Source organism: Pecten maximus, chromosome 2 (genome assembly GCF_902652985.1).
Source record: "Pecten maximus chromosome 2, xPecMax1.1, whole genome shotgun sequence".
Classification (NCBI taxonomy): Eukaryota; Metazoa; Mollusca; class Bivalvia; order Pectinida; family Pectinidae; genus Pecten; species Pecten maximus.
This window is the reverse complement of record NC_047016.1, coordinates 665053-677590: the sequence shown is the minus strand read 5'-3', so window position 1 is coordinate 677590 and position 12538 is coordinate 665053. Positions and strand designations below refer to the sequence as shown.

At 35.7% G+C, this 12538-nt stretch overlaps 1 protein-coding gene across 1 annotated transcript in view; it reads left to right on the top strand.

The window, feature by feature from the left end:
- Positions 1-12073, top strand: part of LOC117344156 (protein ABHD14B-like) — a 29909-nt gene extending 17836 nt beyond the window's left edge. The window contains exons 3-5 of the mRNA XM_033906813.1: positions 5729-5894; positions 6229-6467; positions 11571-12073. Coding sequence (XP_033762704.1) covers positions 5729-5894; positions 6229-6467; positions 11571-11756 — 591 coding nt within the window. The 3' untranslated portion in view covers positions 11757-12073. The remainder of the gene's footprint in view (positions 1-5728; positions 5895-6228; positions 6468-11570) is intronic.
- Positions 12074-12538: the final 465 nt, after the last annotated feature.

Below are 12538 nucleotides of genomic sequence, written 5' to 3'. Positions count from 1 at the left end.
AACTCACTAAGGTCAATAGAAACTAGGAGATATGGCTGAAGTATATAAATAACTCACTAAGGTTAATAGAAACTAGGAGATATGGCTGAAGTATATAAATAACTCATTAAGGTTAATAGAAACAAGGAGATATAGCTGAAGTATATAAATAACTCATTAAGGTTGATAAAATCTAGGAGATATAGCTGAGGTATATAATAACTCATTAAGGCCAACAGAAACTAGGAGATATAGCTGAAGTATATAAATAACTCATTAAGGTTAATAGAAACAAGGAGATATAGCTGAGGTATATAAAAACTCATAAGGTCAATAGAAACTAGAGATATAGCTGAGGTATATAAATACAGGTAATAGAAACTAGGAGATATAGCTGAGGTAATAAATAACTCATTAAGGTCAATAGAAACTAGGAGATATAGCTGAGTATATAAATAACTCATTCAGGTCATGAACTAGGAGATATAGCTGAGGTATATAAATACTCATTAAGGTTAATAGAAACAGGAGATATAGCTGAGGATATAATAACTCAAGTCAATAGAACTAGGAGATATAGCTGAGTATAAAATAACTGACTAGTCAATAGAAACAGGAGATATAGCTGAGGGATATAAATAACTCATAAGGTAATATAAACTAGAGATATGCTGAGGAATATATAATAAAGCGATTAAGTAAATATAAGACTAGGAGATATAGCTGAGATATTTTATAAATAACTCTAAGTAATAGAATAGGAGATATGCTGAGTATATAATCTCATAAGGTCAATATAAACTAGGAGATATAGCTGAAGTATATAAATAGCTCACTAAGGTTAATAGAAACTAGGAGATATGGCTGAAGTATATAAATAACTCATTAAGGTCAATAGAAACTAGGAGATATAGCTGAGGTATATAAATAACTCACTTAGGTCAATAGAAACATGGAGATATAGCTGAAGTATACAAATAACTCACTAAGGTCAATATAAACTAGGAGATATGGCTGAAGTATATATAAATAACTCACTTAGGTCAATAGTAACATGGAGATATAGCTGAAGTATATAAATAACTCACTAAGGTCAATATAAACTAGGAGATATAGCTGAAGTATATAAATAACTCACTAAGGTCAATAGAAACTAGGAGATATAGCTGAAGTATATAAATAGCTCACTAAGGTCAATAGAAACTAGGAGATATAGCTGAGGTATATAAATAACTCACTAAGGTCAATAGAAACTAGGAGATATAGCTAGAGTATATAAATAACTCATTAAGGTTGATAGAATCTAGGAGATATAGCTGAGGTATATAAATAACTCATTAAGGTCAATAGAAACTAGGAGATATAGCTGAGGTATATATTTAACTCACTAAGGTCAATAAGAACTAGGAGATATAGCTGAGGTATATAAATAACTCACTAAGGTCAATATAAACTAGGAGATATAGCTGAAGTATATAAATAGCTCACTAAGGTTAATAGAAACTAGGAGATATGGCTGAAGTATATAAATAACTCATTAAGGTCAATAGAAACTAGGAGATATAGCTGAGGTATATAAATAACTCACTTAGGTCAATAGAAACATGGAGATATAGCTGAAGTATATAAATAACTCACTAAGGTCAATATAAACTAGGAGATATGGCTGAAGTATATATAAATAACTCATTAAGGTTAATAGAAACAAGGAGATATAGCTGAAGTATATAAATAACCCATTAAGGTTGATAAAATCAAGGTGATATAGCTGAAGTATATAAATAACTCATTAAGGTTGATAAAATCTAGGAGATATAGCTGAGGTATATAAATAACTCATTAAGGTCAATAGAAACTAGGAGATAAAGCTGAGGTATATATTTAACTCACTAAGGTCAATAGGAACTAGGAGATATAGCTGATGTATATAAATAAGTCATTAAGGTCAATAGAAACTAGGAGATAAAGCTGAGGTATATATTTAACTCACTAAGGTCAATAGGAACTAGGAGATATAGCTGAAGTATATAAATAACTCATTAAGGTCAATAGAAACTAGGAGATAAAGCTGAGGTATATATTTAACTCACTAAGGTCAATAGGAACTAGGAGATATAGCTGAGGTATATAAATAACTCATTAAGGTCAATATAAACTAGGAGATATAGCTGAGGTATATAAATAAGTCATTAAGGTCAATATAAACTAGGATATATAGCTGAAGTATATAAATAGCTCACTAAGGTTAATAGAAACTAGGAGATATGGCTGAAGTATATAAATAACTCATTAAGGTCAATAGAAACTAGGAGATATAGCTGAGGTATATAAATAACTCACTTAGGTCAATAGTAACATGGAGATATAGCTGAAGTATATAAATAACTCACTAAGGTCAATATAAACTAGGAGATATAGCTGAAGTATATAAATAACTCACTAAGGTCAATAGAAACTAGGAGATATGGCTGAAGTATATAAATAACTCACTAAGGTCAATATAAACTAGGAGATATAGCTGAAGTATATAAATAACTCACTAAGGTTAATAGAAACTAGGAGATATGGCTGAAGTATATAAATAACTCATTAAGGTTAATAGAAACTAGGTGATATAGCTGAGGTATATAAATAACTCATTAAGGTTGATAAAATCTAGGAGATATAGCTGAGGTATATACATAACTCATTAAGGTCAATAGAAACTAGGAGATATAGCTGAAGTATATATAAATAACTCATTAAGGTTAATAGAAACAAGGAGATATAGCTGAAGTATATAAATAACTCATTAAGGTTGATAAAATCTAGGAGATATAGCTGAGGTATATAAATAACTCATTAAGGTCAATAGAAACTAGGAGATATAGCTGAGGTATAAACTAGGAGATATAGCTGAGGTATAAACTAGGAGATATAGCTGAGGTATAAACTAGGAGATATAGCTGAGGTATAAACTAGGAGATATAGCTGAGGTATATAAATAACTCATTAAGGTTAATAGAAACTAGGAGATATAGCTGTGGTAAACTCACTAAGGTTAATAGAGTCTAGGAGATATATAGCTGGGTTACCTGTTGATATCATCATCGATTTCAGTATAGATAATGTGAAAAACCTTAACGTTTCTAGTCCCTAAACCTTTGTCCAGGATACTATAAGCTGGGGTTGCCCTGCATTTTTTGCGAATACAAACTTTATTTATTAAGTCTTAGGGGACATTGATTTGTGAAATTTCTTTATCCTTACCACTGATTGGAATTGAAGTTTATTTGACGTAAAGCATCCCTTGGTGGCGGGGATTCAAACTTGAACAAATGGTGGGGCTGACCCCAAGGGGCAGCACAAATGGGGACAAATAACAACTTTCTCTCTTGAACTTTGCCCTAGATATCGCTTGACTAGAATCTTTTCGAGGTAGGAGAATTTAACCCTGTACAAATGGTGGGGTTAAACCATCAGTGGCCTGAGGGGCGGAGTCCAATAGGGGAAATAGGTTTTGATTTGAACATATTTTATTTGTCAAAACACAAATGGGATTAGACACAAGTATAAAACTTATAATCCGTCTTTTCCCGTATAACATAAATGATGAAATGAATATACATGACCGAAAATAATAAAGACAATTGATGATGATGTGAACATGTCAAAAATAGCTATAAGATAAAATGTGCCATATACATATGGCATATTATGAAGTCACTGTACCCGCATGTCTGGATTGAATATAAGTTCATTTACAATATAAAGCTATGGAGATACATATATTTCTCCTATATATATTAAGTGCATTTAGCTAAATTGCTTGCTCTAATAGAATGTTCAACTCATTGTTATTAAGAGCAACAATAGTGAATGCTGCACAAAAACACGAAACGTGCTGCATGTATTGCAAATAAACTTCAATTATCAGAGTAAATGACTATATTACTGATTAACATATTCATATGTATACATGTATGCAATTCCAGATAATATAAATATACCAACAGATTATTAGCTTCGATAGACTATTGAAATACATTGCATTTAACAGAAGGAAAATAGTTTTTGCACTTGTGCTGTAATAACTAATAACTTTAGCAGTAAATAACATATTAAAAACAACCCAATCATTAGTTTGCATCCTGATAACCAATTGACAGAGTACACCTCAGACCGCTAGACACTTCCAGAAACTCACTACACAAATATCACCGCACCATGAATGTCTGTTCTTTCTTTCTGTATCACATCACAGATCCTGTCTCCTGTAATTCCGAAATAGGTAAGATACAAAAAACAAAAAAGATCATTTATCGTCGCATACTTTGAAAGTGTTTCAAACTCTTAAAAAAGTTACCCTTTTCTGTCATAGTTGCAGGACTCATCTGAAGCAAATTCTTTCATGAAATCCTAATTCGTTTGTACAAATGACATAATTTTGTCGAAAACTAGCATGGGGCATCCTCTTATGAAGAGGAACTCGATGTTTTCTCATGATCACTAAATTATCCTGGTGAGCGATACAGGCCATCTGGGACTCTTGTTTTTTGACAACAAGAGTAAGACTCTTATATTAACAATGAAATATAATTAAAAAAAGTATAAACAAGCTAAATAACATTTATGCTTATATAATTATATATATATATTCAACTAACATGGACCTCTTGTTGGGAGTGAGACGAACCCTCTCACTGTACCCAAATCCCTGCACTTTTTTACTTCTTTTGAAGAGCATGTGCAACGATCCTTCCATTGGCCGTAATCGTCATTTTTTTTGACGGAGGCTGAACAACGAAAGAAGAAGAATGGTTAGCCCGTTGCCTGCCGGAGTGTCTTCGGCAGTATGCCTCGATAACCATGGGGTAGCACTATAAACTCGGCAACAGTTCGAGCTATCACAAGAAGACAAGCATACCACAGCCTCCCAAACCACACACATCTAGCTTTCTGTAATTACCTTTGGCAGAACAGCCAATCAGTTAAATACAATCATGACACAAAATACAATATGGCGTACGTTAATACAGAGAGCGAGAGAGATATAAATAATATTATTTAATATTTTAGCAATGATTCTTGATCGAGCTTGGACAAGAATTGGCGTGTTTAAATTAAGTGAATGGCCCTGAAACATTCAACAATGATTCCTTCTCTGTAGAAAATGTCGTTAACCACTTGTTACACTATATGGTTATGGGGTTTTGAGAAAATCAGCCGTGCTATGGAGGTATTTTTAGTGTCTTGTTTTCAAGTAATATTATTATAATTATACAAAAGTTTGGTTGGTTTTTGTTTAACGTCCTATTAACAGCCAGGGTCATTTAAGGACGTGCCAGGTTTTGGAGGTGGAGGAAAACCGGAGTACCCGGAGAAAAACCACCGCCTACGGTCAGTACCTGGCAACTGTCCCACGTAGGTTTCGAACTCGCAACCCAGAGGTGGAGGGCTAGTGTTAAAGTGTCGGGACACCTTAACTACTTGGCCACCGCGGCCCCCTTATACAAAAGGACTTCCGGTGTATCCATACACATAATTTGTGCTTATGTTGAATTAACTCTATATAAGGAAGTAATATAATGACTACACTGATATGTTAGGGTACGATGGTCTGGTGTTATTTATATTTTAGCTTCATTGTTTTAATGGAATTTGGCTTTGTGTACTGTATTTAAGTCCGTGGCTTCATTTTACCATTTTATTTCTTGGGCATCCTAACTTGAAATGCTACTTATTTTAATAGCGGCATAATTCATTGCAGGAGATGAAAATCTGTACACGAGAACCTCTGCTAAAGGAGAAATCACGTGGCGACGTTCTGCTGTTACACGGCCAGATGTTTACGTCTGAGACCTGGGAAAAAAGCTGTCCTAGCCTACAGTTTCTGGGGGCCGCGGGGTATCGGGCAGTGGCAGTAGATCTTCCAAGTCAGTACTTATCATCCGCCCTACTGTTTCTTTTTAGGAGGAAAACAATGAGACAATAGATATCTGTCCAATTGAAATTACGTAGCATGTTGAAATTGAAACAGAAAACTGACATCTATAAAATTAAAGTTTACGTAGCTTGTAATTATAACAGAATACTGACACCTGTCAACTAAACCTTACTTAGCCTGTTATAAAAATGTCATCTACAAACAAGAATGTTAATAGACTGGAACTTCATTTATATGCTAGCAATTCTTGTCAATGTTTTAAACATTGTAGCAGACATTTTAATCGCTTACTAATGTTGTTTTTCATTATTGACTTTATATAGACTATGGTGAGAGTTCCAAAATTGAGCTGACCGATGAGAAGAGGGGGCCATTTATTGGTGCTCTAATCACAGCACTGAAGCTGACGAAGCCGGTTATAATAAGCCCGTCTATGAGCGGAAGCTTTTCTCTGCCCTTCTTGTTTGACGAGCCTGACACAACCCCTCTCAGGGCCCGGGGATTTGTACCAGTGGCACCGGTACAGACAGACAAATATACGTCACAACTAAGTATATCAAAGGTAAGGATAAACTACAAACACACATTAGGTGTATGGAAAGGTCGTCTTTAGTTAAGGATTAAACTGTCTTTTTTGGTGTCTATGGTCGATATACAATGTAGATGCCAGAGCTTTGCAAACAAACGTCATATTGTGCGCTATATGACACGTTTGTTTGCAAAGCTCTGTCTTCTATATCGACCATAGACACCAAAAAAGACAGTTTAATGCTTATATTTACATTATCAACATATTTTGTTTTGGTTATTTTTGAAAATTAGAATTGAGTTAGCATAACAAATGCCAATATTCAGCGACTTCGTCAATGGGATTCGACAAATGGAACAGCCTATTTTTTTCAAAATTCATTTGTCTCGTGCAGATTGGCAAACAAAAAAGTGCATTGAATTCTTTTTATTATTTGTGTAACAATATCGTATAAAATTTCTTTTTGATACTTTTTAATTAACATAAAAAACGACGTAGTCCTAAGTTTTTTTTCATAGAGCCATATGATTGTTTACGTTAGTTACAAGTGGTTTCGGTGGTTGAATCGCGCGGCATGGATCGATGTCACGTTTTCGGTGTCAATTATGCTCACATAGACTGCAAATCTTTTCACTTAGTTTATATCTTGCCTTTGCCACCAAAATGTAAATATTATATGGGGAAGGTCATTAGGTGTATGGAAAGGTCGTATTTAGTATATGTATAAATATACACAAAATATGGCACCGTTCTCATCACTTCATCGACCAAATGCTGTACCAAAATGGGTTGCATTGAAAACAAACTAGTACAATTGGATTCGGATCATATACTTTCCACCCTGAACGCAACCATTTGTTGTTGTTTAGGTGTCTCCCTTTATATCACTTTGTCGTTGTTTAGGTGTCTCCCTCTATATCACGGGGCCGCGGTGGCCAAGTGGTTAAGGTGTCCCGACACTTTATCACTAGCCCTCCACCTCTGGGTTGAGAGTTCGAAACCTACGTGGGACAGTTGCCAGGTACTGACCGTAGGCCGGTGGTTTTTCTCCGGGTACTCCGGCTTTCCTCTACCTCCAAAACCTTGCACGTCCTTAAATGACCCTGGCTGTTAATAGGACGTTAAACAAACACAAACCAAACAAACCAAATCCCTCTATATCACTTTGTCGTTGTTTAGGTTTCTCCCTCTATATTACTTTGTTGTTGTTGTTGTTTAGGTGTCTCCCTCTATATCACTTTATTGTTGTCGTTTAGGTGTCTCCCTCTAACTCACTTTGTTGTTGTTGTTGTTTAGGTGTCTCCCTCTATATCACTTTGTTGTTGTTTAGGTGTCTCCCTTATATCACTTTGTTGTTGTTGTTTAGGTGTCTCCCTCTGTATCATTTTGTCGTTGTTTAGGTGTCTCCCTCTATATTACTTTGTCGTTGTTTAGGTGTCTCCCTCTATATCACTTTGTCGTTGTTTAGGTATCTCCCTCTATATCACTTTGTTGTTTAGGTGTCTCCCTCTATATCACTTTGTTGTTGTTGTTTAGGTGCATCCCTCTATATCACTTTGTTGTTGTTGTTTAGGTGTCTCCCTCTATATCACTTTGTTGTTGTTGTTTAGGTGTCTCCCTCTATATCACTTTGTTGTCGTTGTTTCGGTATCTCCCTCTATATCACTTTGTTGTTTAGGTGTCTCCCTCTATATCACTTTGTTGTTGTTGTTTAGGTGTCTCCCTCTATATCATTTTGTTGTCGTTATTTAGGTATCTCCCTCTATATCACTTTGTTGTTTAGGTGTCTCCCCTATATCACTTTGTTGTTGTTGTTTAGGTATCTCCCTCTATATCACTTTGTTGTCGTTGTTTAGGTATCTCCCTCTATGTCACTTTGTTGCTTAGGTATCTCCCTCTTTATCACTTTGTTGTTGTTTAGATGTCTCCCTCTGTATCATTTTGTTGTTGTTGTTTAGGTGTCTCCCTCTATATCATTTTGTTGTTGTTTAGGTGTCTCTGTCTACATCACTTAAGCGGTGTTTAGGTGTCCCCCACTATATCACTTTGTTGTTTAGGTGTCTCCCTCTATATCACTTTGTTGTTGTTTAGGTGTCTCCCTCTATATCATTTTGTTGTTGTTGTTTATATGTCTCCCTCTATATCACTTTGTTGTTGTTGTTTAGGTGTCTCCCTCTATATCACTTTGTTGTTGTTGTTTAGGTGTCTCCCTCTATATCACTTTATTGTTGTTTATTTGTCTCCCTCTATATCACTTCATCGTTGTTTATGTGTCTCCCTCTATATCACTTTGTTGTTTATGTGTCTCCCTCTATATCACTTTGTTGTTGTTTAGGTGTCTCCCTCTTTAACACTTTGTTGTTGTTTAGGTGTCTCCCTCTATATCACTTTGTTGTTGTTTAGGTGTCTCCCTCTATATCACTTTGTTGTTTAAGTGTCTCCCTCTATATCACTTTGTTGTTGTTTAGGTGTCTCTGTCTACATCACTTTAGTGTTGTTTAGGTGTCTCCCTCTATATTACTTTGTTGTTTAGGTGTCTCCCTTTATATCATTTTGTTGTTTAGGTGTCTCCCCTATATCATTTTGTTGTTGTTTAGGTGTCTCCCTCTGTATCACTTTGTTGTTGTTTAGATGTCTCCCTCTATATCACTTTGTTTTTTAGGTGTCTCCCTCTATATCACTTTGTTGTTGTTTAGGTGTCTCCCTCTATATAACTTTGTTGTTGTTTAGGTGTCTCCCTCTATATAACTTTGTTGTTGTTTAGGTGTCTCCCTCTATATTACTTTGTTGTTGTTTAGGTGTCTCCCTCTATATCACTTTGTTGTTGTTGTTTAGGTGTCTCCCTCTATATCACTTTGTTGTTGTTGTTTAGGTGTCTCCCTCTATATCATTTTGTTGTCGTTATTTAGGTATCTCCCTCTATATCACTTTGTTGTTTAGGTGTCTCCCCTATATCACTTTGTTGTTGTTGTTTAGGTATCTCCCTCTATATCACTTTGTTGTCGTTGTTTAGGTATCTCCCTCTATGTCACTTTGTTGCTTAGGTATCTCCCTCTTTATCACTTTGTTGTTGTTTAGATGTCTCCCTCTATATCATTTTGTTGTTGTTGTTTAGGTGTCTCCCTCTATATCATTTTGTTGTTGTTTAGGTGTCTCTGTCTACATCACTTAAGTGGTGTTTAGGTGTCCCCCACTATATCACTTTGTTGTTTAGGTGTCTCCCTCTATATCACTTTGTTGTTGTTTAGGTGTCTCCCTCTATATCATTTTGTTGTTGTTGTTTATATGTCTCCCTCTATATCACTTTGTTGTTGTTGTTTAGGTGTCTCCCTCTATATCACTTTGTTGTTGTTGTTTAGGTGTCTCCCTCTATATCACTTTATTGTTGTTTATTTGTCTCCCTCTATATCACTTCATCGTTGTTTATGTGTCTCCCTCTATATCACTTTGTTGTTTATGTGTCTCCCTCTATATCACTTTGTTGTTGTTTAGGTGTCTCCCTCTTTAACACTTTGTTGTTGTTTAGGTGTCTCCCTCTATATCACTTTGTTGTTGTTTAGGTGTCTCCCTCTATATCACTTTGTTGTTTAAGTGTCTCCCTCTATATCACTTTGTTGTTGTTTAGGTGTCTCTGTCTACATCACTTTAGTGTTGTTTAGGTGTCTCCCTCTATATTACTTTGTTGTTTAGGTGTCTCCCTTTATATCATTTTGTTGTTTAGGTGTCTCCCCTATATCATTTTGTTGTTGTTTAGGTGTCTCCCCTATATCATTTTGTTGTTGTTTAGGTGTCTCCCTCTGTATCACTTTGTTTTTTAGGTGTCTCCCTCTATATCACTTTGTTGTTGTTTAGGTGTCTCCCTCTATATAACTTTGTTGTTGTTTAGGTGTCTCCCTCTATATAACTTTGTTGTTGTTTAGGTGTCTCCCTCTATATTACTTTGTTGTTGTTTAGGTGTCTCCCTCTATATCATTTTGTTGTTGTTGTTTATATGTCTCCCTCTAAATCACTTTGTTGTTGTTTAGGTGTCTCCCTCTATATCACTTTGTTGTTGTTGTTTAGGTGTCTCCCTCTATGTCACTTTGTTGCTTAGGTATCTCCCTCTATATCACTTTGTTGTTGTTGTTTAGGTGTCTCCCTGTATATCATTTTGTTGTTGTTTAGGTGTCTCTGTCTACATCACTTAAGCGGTGTTTAGGTGTCCCCCACTATATCACTTTGCTGTTTAGGTGTCTCCCTCTATATCACTTTGTTGTTGTTTAGGTGTCTCCCTCTATATCACTTTGTTGTTTAAGTGTCTCCCTCTATATCACTTTGTTGTTGTTTAGGTGTCTCTGTCTACATCAACTTAGTGTTGTTTAGGTGTCTCCCTCTATATTACTTTGTTGTTTAGGTGTCTCCCTTTATATCATTTTGTTGTTTAGGTGTCTCCCCTATATCATTTTGTTGTTGTTTAGGTGTCTCCCTCTGTATCACTTTGTTGTTGTTTAGATGTCTCCCTCTATATCACTTTGTTGTTTAGGTGTCTCCCTCTATATCACTTTGTTGTTGTTTAGGTGTCTCCCTCTATATCATTTTGTTGTTGTTGTTTATATGTCTCCCTCTATATCACTTTGTTGTTGTTGTTTAGGTGTCTCCCTCTATATCACTTTGTTGTTGTTATTTAGGTGTCTCCCTCTATATCACTTTGTTGTTGTTGTTTAGGTGTCTCCCCCTATATTACTTTGTTGTTGTTTCGGTGTCACCCCCTATATCATTTTGTTGCTGTTGTTTAGGTGTCTCCCCCTTTATCACTTTGTTGCTGTCGTTTAGGTGTCTCCCCTATATCACTTTGTTGTTGTTGTTGTTTAGGTGTCTTCCTCTGTATACTATCAAGCCTTGTGGCTCCTTGTTAAGCAGTTGTTTTTAATTCATACATAACCTTAATTCCTCGTAAATTTCAATCTAATCCTAATCGTGAGGAATTTAAACAATTACCTCGTCTTATTGATCATTTCATTTGGTGTTATCTGTTGTGTTTTTCGAGGGGATCTTCCACACACTACCTGATACCTACTAAACTATTGTCATATATGTGTTTTTAAAACTCCAGCCTTTGGTTAATGTATTTTCAGCTCCATTACAATATCTTTTCAGATTCCTACGGCCATAGTGACGGGGGACAAAGACAAAACAATCGGACCCTCGGCACGGAGGAGACTGGCAGCCCTGGCCAACTCTTATGATTTTCTTTTGAAGGATGCCAAGCATCCCGCCTATCTAGACGACCCCGATAAGTGGCATGCTATTCTTTTCACATTTCTGAACACAGTGTTCAATTAAATGGCGATCACGTGATCCGACCTTAATGTTCAGCACTACATTCACGTTGGGTGGCATTATGACATCACGTGATATAAACCAAGCATTGTGATGGGACCAAATCATTGAACTAAAGTCAACGAAAACAAGTGATCCTTAACAAATCCTTAACAATTATCATAGACATAAATTATGTGATATAACACAAACATTGTTACCATTAGGTTAGTGATCCAAAATAGATCTTGTGGTCATTTGACCAAATAATCCAAAACAATTTTGCGGTCATGAGACCACGTGATCTAAACCAAATCTTACGGTCATGAGATCACGTGATCCAAAAAAAATACTGTGGTCATGAAATCATGGGATCTTAACAAAGTCGTTAACAGTGTTTAAGTCAGCGAGAAAGTACACAGAAAAAGTGTTGGATCGAGTAGAGGTTTTGAAATGACAGTGACATTTTGTTATTTAATAATTGATCGACTCAATATTAAACTTGATGTCAGTGCCATGCGGATATCACATTAACTTTATTGTATCACGTGAGATGTTTAAACAAATGTGGTACAACTGACAGGAGGGAGGGTAGAGTTTATAGTATATAGTGGTATATCGGTGACTTGTATGGGACAGGAGGGAGGATAGGGTTTATAGTATATAGTGGTATATCGGTGACATTGTATGGGACAGGAGGGAGGGTAGGGTTTATAGTATATAGTGGTATATCGGTGACATTGTATGGGACAGGAGGGAGGATACGGTTTATAGTATATAGTGGTATATCGGTGACATTGTATGGG